Raw genomic sequence first — 12,121 nt, forward strand, 5'->3', positions numbered from 1 at the left:
GGGAAGAGGCAAGGAAAGACTTTGGAGAATTTCAGCTGTGAAACAGAGAGAGAAGCTCAAGGGTTGTGCTAGTATGGAAGGAAGATACTTGCAGGAAGAGAGATATCAGTTTGCTAAGTAAAAAAAAAAAAAATCTAGTTCCCCAAAGGACATGAATATCTTCTTAATTAGCATAAAACAAAATCAGAATTATACTCAACACAACATTTGCCTTGCCTTTATCATACAGCAGATGGGTACAACCCTGCACTCATGCCATAAGGCTTTTTGGGTTTTAAAACAGAGATCTTCCTAATAATAAACATAAGGGACTATCTTGCAGGATAAATCCAGGATCTTTAATTTGTTGTCAGTATTTCCTGCAGCTTTGTCCTTACAGTGGATGACACTGCCTGTCTCACCACCCAGAGACAGAGGCAACACACACCCTGTATTACAGCTAATTCTGAATTCTTTGGTTGTCACCTGGCCTGGGTAAGATGAACAGGTGGGAGACAACAGTGACTGGTGAACCAAAACCCTTTTGATCACAAAACCCACCATAGCGCTGATGTGCCCATGACCTTTGTGAAAGAACTTTTCAAATGGCACTTGAACCTCACTGCAAATATGACAGTTCAAAAAATGTTCTCTGTATCAGTATCTCTACTTTTGCTCTGCTTCAAGAAATTGGGAGTGCTGGCCATGTACAATAATTAGGTATTTTTCTCATTCACATTGTATCTCCAACAATAGATATAGCAGCCAATCAGTTATTAATGCACAACCTCCAAATAATCTGGAATTTACAACCACAGTTACATTTCAAAATATAACCACCAATTTCTGAACTGTGCTGTTCCAGAAACATGCCTGAATTGAATGTGTTGCATGAACCTGATAGTTCAGAATCCATTCATAAGAGCATACAGCCATGGGAGGAAGGTGTAGCTAAGATCAAAGTTGATGATGGGACATGGTTAGATGATCTACTTCATAAATTGAGCATTCAATTCATCACTGAGCATTCCATTGATGGAATGTCAAGTTTAGACAGAAGATAAATCACTTAAGTTTCTTCCTTGGCTTAAAGTAGTCAAAGTGATGAAGTCACTAAGGAGTGTGACTGTAGTTTGTCAGTAGGTACCAAACCGATTCTGCCACCGGGGAGGAGAGCCAAATCCAGCCCCCATGCAACCCCCATGACCAACCCATCCTCTGAAGCACTCAGATAGTAAACAGAAGTACACAACAAATTCCAGTAAGTTTCTGATAATCTTTTCTAATATTTCTGAGCAAATTCTTTGCTCTTTTCCCCACCACCACAGTAACATTTAACCTGCACTTAATGACAAGTACTACGTCCACTGAAATTTCAAACTGCTTACCCATCCAGTAGACAAAAACTTGCTAACTGCTACTGTTCCACAAGGATTTTTTTACTATGGACAACCCCAAATTTTTGTTTTGTATTTTAGCATAAAACATGCTTTAAATGGGAAATCCTCAAATATGAGACATGTATTTGCACTGGCAGCCTCCACAGAACAAATGACATTAACTTCTGCTGATTTCAGCTGTTGCAAGGGGCTTGCTCACAGTAGCCAGGTTCCATTTGTTAACTTTCTGTCTTCCTGCCACTCTGGAAATCTGCATCCTCGGCCTCAGTTTTTAATTAAACTGCTCATGTAACAGCAATGTTCTGATTGTGATGGAGACTCCAGGACACCACACTAAATGCACTGACAGCAGAGCTGTTTCTATCCAACAGCCTTCACCACACAGTGTCCAGTCCATTTTGTGGATGTGAGATAATAATTTCAACCACCAGCTCTCACCCCTGAACAAGCACCCAGCCAAGCAATGAACCCCATGCCAGCCACAGCCTCTGCCAGCACTGGGAGGTTCTTTCCTCTGCACTCTGATGAGACAGCAGCAGTTGTTTGCAGGAAGGCTTATTTCTTATTTGCCACTTGAGACTCACAGAGATTTCCACACTAAAAATTGTTAAATGAGGAAATGTGAATGAGATTTTTCCATTATTGAACTGTATAAAAATAACTAAATCGTAGATGAATTTTTAAGGCTCAGTACTAGAATATTCTGTAAATTAAAGAAAATACCAGCTCAGCTATAATATCTCCCAGCTTTTCAGAAGCAGTTATTTCTCAGTTACAGGAGAAATATTTCATTTCAAGGATTTATTTTTTCCATAAAATTATCTATTTACACTGATGCCAACCTTAATAAAGCCAGCAGATATTAAAGTGTAAAACTATTGTTATTGCAGTGGTCTACAAGATTTATCTGGAAGCAATTTAACACAGCAGATAAAGCTTACTTCACTCAGTGGAATATTGAATTGTTAGTCTTGAACAAAACTACTCCCCAAAGAACCTTTTACTCAAATCTCAATAACGAGAATCTAATAAGCTACTGTCCTGTTTTTGCAATCCACAAGAGATCCCTCAGATCCCAATCAGGATTTATAGAAAAAATTGTTTAGTATTAACCCACAGAAACAAAATTCCTGTAGACATCTATAGCTTTTGATAAACATAAGATTCTATTTTTCCTTTTACAAATCTGGCCTGTTCTGTAGATTGTGTCAGAAATTTTCAGTTGCTTTCCTAAACTCCTCCCCTTATGTGAGCTGCTTAGTCCTCAGTGACCACGTGGGCAGCCTCAGCCAGGAGTGAGCTCTCTTGTCCCATACCTAAATCTTAGATTAGATAATATGTGTGGCCACAAATTCCTAACCCTTCCTTATAAGTGTGTTATCCATAGATACAAAGTATTTTCACACTATTTGCTTTGCCTCCTCTCTTGAAATGTGATGCCATGGCTTCCTTACAGGTACTTCACTTCTCCCACCTCCAAAAGCCATCCATTTATATGCCTCAGCTTTTCAGTGTGTGCACAAGGAACTGCCTCAGCTTTCCTACCTAGAAGTCACCTACCAAAGCTGTCAAGCAGTGAAGATCAGAGAAGAAAAATTGCAGGGAGTATCTGCTGCTCACCAAGGCAGGATGATGCTCCCCAGCTCATTCTGCAGGTGCAGGGGCAGCACCCAGACCTGCTGGCCTTAGGAGCTCTGGATCCCTCTGCCTCCTGGGGATTTGGATTACTTCAGCCTTATGCTGAACAGATCTGCTGGAAAATCTACACCTCAGCCACCTGTAAAGTGCAACAGCTCAAAAGCCCTGAGCTGGCCACCCCTGCCCAAGGCAGACAGGCTTGGCTGAGCTGCAGCACCATGTTCAAAGCAGCAACACAGCACACACACAGCCCAGCTCCAAACTCTTGTCAGGATTCAGCAGCAGCAAAAGCCAACCTGAGTTTGTTCCTTGCTCTTCTACAGTGGAAGACTTCACATATGCACTCAGGGAAACAAACACAGGTAAATTGTCCACTTCCCAGCAAAACCCCTCATCTGCTTCACAGAATTAAAAATGACTGAGTCATATTTACATGAGTACAGATAAGTGGGGCAAAGGAGGAGAGAGGAAGCAATAATCATCATATTTGCTTCCCTAAAACCAACCAAGTTTTTCTCACTGTACTAAAGAAACATAAGAGGATCAAGAGAATGGAAAACAACAAGACACAGACTTATTTAACATGATATACTAGTGAAAAATAAAGTGAAAAGCTGCTTACCGGCATATTGTTTTTGTTATCAGGACAATTTTCATCCTTTTCCACTTGAATCTCCTCCTGACTTCCTGATTTTTTTAGGTTTTCAACTGGGTCTGTGTCTTTAAATTCAGCTTCTGAACCCTTCATTGCATCAGTTTCATCTTTTACAGTAAGAATATCAGACATCCTCATTAGAAAAGGTTATTTTAAAATTCTACACGAAATATGGAACCTTAAGGACAAAGAAGAAGTAAATTATTGAGTAATTTAAAATTAATTAAAAAGCTACCCATACCTAAACAGCTACCCAAAATAAATATGATTTTTCTGCAAAAGGATCCCCCTCTGCTATAACACTTTTTCTGTTTTGTAATAGAAGGAGTAATTTCTTTTTAATCACTTTTATCAGTGGTGTGAAACAGCAGACATCCACACAAACAAGAATTGAGAGCTAAACTCTTAGATAATGCTCACAGATTCTCTCTTCCACATTTTAAAAATAAACACCTGAACATTCAGATACTCTAAATCAAACCAGGCTCCAAGAGAAACAAGGCATGATTTTCTCAAAGGAAAAGAAAATTACATATAGATTTATCTTAAAAGGGTTGGAAGTAAATAGATGAATCATAACCCCCAAGTGTGCTAACATTCATAAATTTCATGAACTTTTAAAGTTTCCTTGTTGACAGGTAATAACTGGACAAGTTCTGAATGCAGGAATTTAGTCTTAATAAAATTAAGCATTCTCAAAAACAGCAATGATGAAAGAAAGAAACAATTTGGTAATTAGGTTAATAACCACAGCAATTACAGTAATAATCAACAATTACAATTTATAATGATAATTTAAAATACTATGTAAAGACAACTAATAACTAAACTCCAAATTTTCCATAGGAAATAAGAAATACAACTTCTTGTCATTACTCAGCTACTGCAAGATGTAAAACCAAAGATTTTCCATTTCCTCTAAGAAATAAAAAGTAAGATCTGAATGCCTAAACTCCTTCATAAGAAACAAGTAACAATCCAATAATGTTATGGAAAAGCTTAGTGTTTGATTTAGTACCTGATATGTCCTAGAGTTTGGGGATTGTGGTCTCCCACAAAAATAAAATAGGAAGATCCGAAGATCCTTTTCACAGTTGTCAGCCAAGATGTCAGTTGTGATGAACCAGCTGGAATCTGGCAGGAGTCCCATGTCCTTATCCCCAGTGTAGAGTCCTGGACAGAACTGTTTGATCTTGAATCAGCAAGAACATGCCTTTTGAATGCCTGAAAAATCAACAGAGGAAATGCATTATACTTATTATACTTATTATACTTTATTTGCTGCGGAAGGGGAGATGGACCATGATGACACCTAAAAACTTAAATAGTCATTTTAAGGAGAGAAAAAAAAAAAAAAAACAAAGAAATCGGCATTTGTTATATCCATCCTGCTCGCTCTATCTAGCAGCAGGAACAGTTTCATTGGACATCCAAGACATTTCTGCATTACAGAGTTAACAAGTAGTCATAATAAACATTTTGTTGGCATTCCTGTTTCTATAAACAAGCAGGTATCTTTCCCAAAGAGTCTGAAATATGCAGCCCAGCAGGTGTGGAGGAGTAATAGGCCATGAAAGCTCACAAATGGCTGTCAGCAGAACTGTTTTTCTCTTTGTTGGAGTTAATCATGTATGAGTACAACCCATAAGCCCTATTTTGGGCTACTGGAATCACAGAAGATAGCTTTACTTTATTCAAGAAAATAATTGCCCTGGAATGAGGATTTACACATTTTTGCAAAACTGATGATTTTCCATCTTCCCTCTTTTTCAGAGTTGAGAGTAAGTAACAGCACCAGGCCCAGGAAGCATTTGGAAGCCAGGCAGAGCTCTGAGAGCAGAGCCAGTGAAGCCCTGAAACACCTGGTGGTGCCCAGCTCCCTCCCGCTCCCTCGCATGGGAGATTAAAGCCTGCCTACAACCACTGCTCGCTCCAGAGCTGAAAAACACTGTTTGGTGAGAGATGAGGTACTACACACATCTGGAGTACTGAAATTTGCTGCAAAGCTTGGAAAAGAAAGATAAAAGATGGGCTATGGTCCAGATCTGTAAGAGATCCTATTTACTGAATCTAATGGAGTGGAAAGGATTACAGATGAAAGAACAAATTGGAAATAAAAAGATGCAAAAATGCAACAAAGGATATCCAGGATTACTGGTTATTGAGATGTTTTTTCCAGACAATCCAGATGCTGATATAAAATGTATTAAGAAGCTCAGAACCTTTGCAGTAAACAAAATTTGAATAGAGATACTGTTTCATTTTGTTGACTGACATGTGATTTGTACAGTATTTAGATAAATGTTAAAAAACATTACAGGCTGAAGACAGCAAAACAAAACCCAAAACATTTATGTCCAGTTGCAAATATAATACTGCAAAGTAGATGTAATTTGATTACTACTTCCTACACAAATCACAAAATAGTAATGATAATCAACATCTTCAAGTTTTTCTTTAATTCTATCAAATACACTACAAGCGCCTGTCCATTTGTAACACTATTTTAAAAACACATAACAGCATACTCAGTTACTAAAACACAGTCTGCAAATATCTTTGCTTGCCTAGGTCAATCCAGGAAACTAATGCACAAGAAAAGTCTTTATATTTCCTATGACAAACTAAGTGCAAATTAGTTTGTAACTTTTTCTGAACAGATTTTTCCCTGCAGATAGATTTAAAGCCTGCAGATTTGGTGGTATGTATCCTACAGTCAAAGAGACAGAACTGAGGAAAAGCTGTGGAGCTCCAATTCACACAAAAAAATATCTCAGCTTTGGGTTCATAGAATGGAGCTATTTTGAGTCAACTGGAATCACCATATGTACATCTACGAGTAAATGCTAAACCCTGTGCTTCATACTAGCAGCAAAGCATACAGAATAGAAAGATGAATCTTTGCTTACCTGATTATTTTTTAATAATACCAGTCATAAATTCCTTGAGATTGGTAATGCAGCCTTGTGCTTGTAATCCACACCTGTGAGTTTAAATACTTGAGTAAGAGTCCACTCCTGAAGTTTCCTCTAATTCAGCAAATTTTCATAGCTGAGATAATCTGGTTCTAGTTTCTAAACTTCCACAGACTGGATTTAAAAAAGATTTAAGGAATTTCATGTGCTGCAGACTGAGTGGGGGAGCAAACCACAGCCCATCCTTATGAATCCCACCTCTTTCACGTCTCCACACAGTTGGATGTTAATTTCTTGTGTCTCATGGTAAAGGTAAAAGGAGAAAAAAAAGCAGGAAGTAGTCCTTAGGAGCTGCTCTGTTCTTTGGGGAGAAAATTGGGTCTGGTAAGCAAACTGATTAATTGAAACAAAATCCCAGCACTGGCTTTACACTGGATTGCAATACAGACCAACATAGTATTTGCAGATTTTAACAGGAGGGACACAAATTAGGTTCTGCCCTAAAATTATATAAACAGTTGAAAAAACTGAATATTAGGGGAAATTTTGCAATTAAAAGCTCAAACAGCTTCCAACACATCTCATGAAAGAAAACCTACCCATTCTAGTATCTTTTATAGGTGACAAAAATAGACACCTACTTTAGTAGACAGGAAGGAAAAGGACTTGTATGTAAGAGTGGAGGATAAATGTCATACCTATGTAGTTCACCCAGGACTGCTGTCCCCATCTAAATACTCAGTACTGGAATGTACATTCTTCTTTGTCATATTAGCAACATTATACCCCAATATTCATCCTAAAATCTGGTAATCCTCTTTCCAACGAGTGGTCACCACTTTGTCCATGCAGCTCCTCTTTCCTTTCAGAGGAAAGTGTTATTATCAGCTGTGAGATGATGTCCAGTACTGCACAGACACGAGCTTTGCAGCCAGCAGATCAGAAAATCAGTCAGTGCTGCACTCTTAACTGCTTTCTTTTGCACAGCCTAGAGTATAAGTCATTAAAAAACCCAATAGATCAAGCAAAGTCATTCCTGAATTTTATGATGGCAGCCTCTTGAATCTTGATACATGAGAAACCACTGGGTCCCTCATTTCAGGATCTGACTTGAAAATTACCAAATGTAAACCCACTTAAATGACTTGTAATGAGCAGAGATATTTCTGGGAATAGGATCTACTCCACTTAATCCAATTTCTCTAAGAAGCATCAAGAGTTCCAGCTCCTTCTTGTTGGCAGTGCAGATGGAGATAGGAAGCTTTGCACTGCTTATGACAGAAGAAATCCATTCTTTTTCTTCTGGTAAAAGAAGGTGACTTTTTTTCTTTAATTATTGATATTATTGTTGTCAAAAGACCCCAGGAATTACAATCAAAATAACTTGTATCAATCAAACTCAGGGCAGAAAATTGGATTAGAAAGGTGGGGGTGAAAAAAATCTATGTTCAACATGCAAAGTGGACATACTTTGGAAAGGTAATGTGGAAAAGGAACATGGAAAGGTAAAGTGAAAATTTATTTCTTAAACAAGCTTTTGCTGACTGATAAATCAACAAAATTCCTGCAACCAACAAACACTGGCCTCTTCCCACAGCTTCCCCAGCAGCTTTGTACAGCAACTCCTTCAAGTGGAAGAAGCGATGGAAGAATCCTCCAAACTCTGTGGGAAAAGTTTTGCTTTACCCCTGACATAACAGTAGTAGAAACCTTCCTTGGATGTGGAAGTGCTTAATTTTTGTTTTGAGAAAAGTCATGACCTTTCCTAGAAAATGGATCTTTAAAGATTCATATAAGAGACTGCATAACAAGAGATTTTTCCAGCTGTTTTTCACCTCAGTTATATAAACAAATCTACATCATTACTTCAGGGTTCCACCTCCACCTTTCCAGCAGCTCTGGTGTTTGCTTTTCCATGGTGTGATTCCCTGAGAAGTGATCCATGAAGCTCTTTGGCTAGGGCAGGTTCTGGTGGGCTAACGAGCTATGGGGTTGCTCAGGACATTTGTGGGAGCCCTGGGCAGCAGGAACAAAGCCCCAGGAAGAACAGCAGCAGCTGCACAGCTCTTCTGCAGGGGTGACTTTCAGCAATGCCCCAGTAGTTCCAGCACCAGCCCAACTCAAATAAAGCAACAGGAAGGTGCAGATTAATGTCATTATCTAGTAACTGAGAGCCTGGAGATGAATCCTGAGATAGAAGGTGGGCAACCTGACAAACATCTATATTTGGAACAAATTAGTTCCCCCTGGGAAACTTCTGTTAATGCAGAGGTGGGAAAAGGACTGGAGAAAAGTGCCCACGGTGATGAAGGAGAGGAAAGGAGAAAAAAAAAACCAAAACAACCCCACACAACCTTGAAAATCCTGACTTGGAGAGCAAGGGAGGATTCCAGAGGGAGCAACAGTTCTCCTGCCCACAAACAGACCAGGCTGTGCTCATGGATGCTCCAAGAACCATATGCTAGGTTCTGCAATTTTGCTCTCCCTAGTAACTAGTACCTCAGTGGCCCAGACTGTATAAATATACTACACAGCACCTGTAAAAATGTAGTAGCTGATACTAGGACTGCCATTAATTTAACAAAAAAATCAAAGCAGCTTTGTACAATTATCAGAAATATAAACTGGAATTATGCAGAGGCAGCTGTTCCCTGTTTCCAGAAAAGTCAACAAACTCCTGCTTTCTGCAAGTCATGGCTAAAGTTTGAGACCCATTAAATGACCAACTAGGGAGCAAAGAGTCCTGGCTTGGCTACTGAACACTGATATTGTGCAGGTCTGACCTTAATTAAAACAATTATTAGAAACAAACAAATGGGAAATTGGTCCACTTTTGAAGCATGAATGTGAAAAATTCCCTAGTCCTTTTTACTGAAAAATGCTATACAAGTGAATCCATGCTGCAATGATTTAAATACACTTAAATCAAAGATTTATGCTTTTCTTGGTGATGCTATTTACACAGATTTTTGAAGTTCTACATTAATCAGTTAACAACTAAATGTTATTTACTCCATTAGTATTAGAAGATACTTCTTATTTGATTCAATTTACCAAGGTTCTTAGTAATCAGATTTTCAAAGAAAGAGTATAATAAATCGGAATACAAAAGTATAATGTGCAGCTATTCTACCTCCTCCAAAATTAATTAGGGACTGAATGCATCTCACTGTCTGTGCACGTTATGTACTACTACCAAGTGTAGACATCATTAAAATATTAACTGGACAGAAATAGAACCAAATGCACCAGAAGCCATTTGCAGACTTTCTCGACAAAGTTTCCTCCACTTTGGAAGGAAAACCCCCCAAAAGTGAGTCCAATAAAAGGCTGTCCCAGGTCTTGCTCCCATTCATATTGCTGGAATTTTACAAAAGTGATCTGCTCTCCTGTTTACTGTCCTGCCCCTCTGTCAGAAGTGCTGCTCCAGCAGCAGCAGAGCACAGGGTTACACTCCCTCCCTCCCTGAGCTCCCAGGGCCTGGCACTGCCTGCCCGGGGCAGGGCTGGACACCCCTGGGACCAAGGCACCACCACCCCACCTTCCCTCACTGGCACAGCCTGCAGAGTGGAAGGAAAGACAGACGCAACCTTAAAGCACCAGAACACACCTGTCAAACATCCACTCAGACATACACACACCTCAGTACACAGGGTGTCATTTGGACAACAGTAATGCTGGACATTAGAAACAAAACCTGAAACTTGCCCCCAGTCTTCTTTAATACCTTCTTTTGTTTTCTGGGACATTTTGAATGCTACACCTCTCTTACAGAGCAATATAGTGCCCTTCTTTTTCACACTCAGGGCCTCAGATAGGACACTACCACTGCTCATAAGACAGTTGACAGGCTTTTAAAGAGGACACCTTTCACAGGAATAGGCATGTGAGAAGCCAAGGTGTATTATTAGCAACTATCCCTCCCCCCCCTTTTATATTTTACATTCTGAGCAATACTCTAAGGCTCTTTAATCCTGCCTCACCTTCTCCTGTGAATTCACTCCTGAATGCAATAGAAACTTGAGCTGACAGTGACAAAGAATAACAAAATAATTCCTTCAGAATGTAGATGCATAAATGAGAATAAGATATTTAATGACAAGCAAGACTAGGGCCATCTTTTATTCTATATATTGAGAGGAAACTGCAGTACCCAAATACCTGTGGAAATCAGGAATTTGTTGATATGTTATCCATGAACTCAAAAAATAAAACTTGAAATGTACCCCGAAAAAACTCTGCCACTACCCAGTACTTCTTCAGAGTGCTCTGGTCCCCAGGAGGCTCAGCTGCTCCATTCTGCACAAAGGAATGTCATTCTCTCCTCTTAGTTCCCCTTCTTGTACTTCACCTTTGATACAGGTACATCAAAGGAAGTAAACACCTTTGGCTCCCTCCTGGAAAATGAAACAGTTCTCTGGATGTAGCTCCTGCACCAGTGGAACATAACAAAGGGGTTCTTATAAGGTGCTTCCAGCCCACTATTAAATTTGGCAGACTACAGGCACTGTTCTTTTTACCATTTAGAGAAGGAAGAGGTTGGGCATACTAGGCTACTACCTAAGGGAAAAAAAAAATCCCACCACAGTCCTTGTTTTGAGTAGAGGAGTTACCCAAGATGAAGAACAATGGAAGTCTAAGTTGCAGGGTTTCTGATGAAATGACAGTTCTAACACTGAACAATCTGTGGTGAATGGAAACCAGCCTAGCTAACATTCACATACTGCTATTATAAAACTTAGCTCTGTGGCTAGGCCACTCTCATTAAGGTAACAAAAATAATCTGAAATGGTTTATATACTATTTAAAGTTGTAGCTCTATTAGGATCTAGTCTCACTTTTTTTTTTTTTTTTTTTTTAGCTTTAGAAAGACAAGAAAAAAAATTTCCCAGACAGACATCAAAACAATTCACTGAACACTATTTTTTATATAATTGTCTCCTGGCAAGCATCTGCACACAGTAACATACCTTGGCAGACAAAAGCCATTTCAGCTTGAACACTATTAGAGCATTAACCTTTCCAAAATGCCATACCTCAGAGAGAGCAGAGCATTAGGTTAGTGGAAAATCCATCTGTTGAATGGCTAAACCTCTCATCCCCCAAAGAACACGTCTGTCCAAAGGCATGAGGAAAGAACTATTTAGAAATTCTTATGAAATACAGCATGACATATCTTTAGTTTTTGCTAGCATAGTTCTGTTGGCTTGGGAGGGGAAAAATGAATGCCCTTCTCACATGACATTGCTGTACCAGCAAAAGATCTGTAGAAACAACTATGCTGACGAAGATTTTGTTGGCTTAGTTTTCATCATTCAGAGAAACCCAACTGACAGCACAAAAACTCCTCCCAGCTCTTGAGCTGTCTCTAGGGCTGATATTCAGAAAATTCTGAGTCCATGTGCTCACACCAGCACCCTCCCACAGCTTCCAGCTATTTTTTCCTTTGAACAATCCCTAACCTGCCCTTGCTACCCTCACCTTGTTCATATTGCATGGTCACCCATCATCGTTTATCAGCTTTTTTTGACATC

The 12,121-nt window shown here is 39.3% G+C and overlaps 1 protein-coding gene across 18 annotated transcripts in view; it reads right to left on the minus strand.

Annotated features, from left to right (window-relative positions):
- R3HDM1 (R3H domain containing 1) overlaps nt 1-4,831 on the minus strand; it is a 50,146-nt gene extending 45,315 nt beyond the window's left edge. For all 18 annotated transcript variants that reach the window (XM_021548665.3, XM_021548659.3, XM_085584855.1 and 15 more), the window contains exons 1-2: nt 4,691-4,831; nt 3,640-3,850 (exon numbers count right to left, since the gene is read on the minus strand). In XM_021548665.3, coding sequence (XP_021404340.3) covers nt 3,640-3,810 — 171 coding nt within the window. In that variant the 5' untranslated portion in view covers nt 3,811-3,850; nt 4,691-4,831. The remainder of the gene's footprint in view (nt 1-3,639; nt 3,851-4,690) is intronic.
- Between the last annotated feature and the right edge of the window lie 7,290 nt (nt 4,832-12,121).

The sequence above is a fragment of the Lonchura striata genome, chromosome 7 (genome assembly GCF_050655825.1).
Source record: "Lonchura striata isolate lonStrDom1 chromosome 7, ASM5065582v1, whole genome shotgun sequence".
In the NCBI taxonomy this organism is placed as follows: domain Eukaryota; kingdom Metazoa; phylum Chordata; class Aves; order Passeriformes; family Estrildidae; genus Lonchura; species Lonchura striata.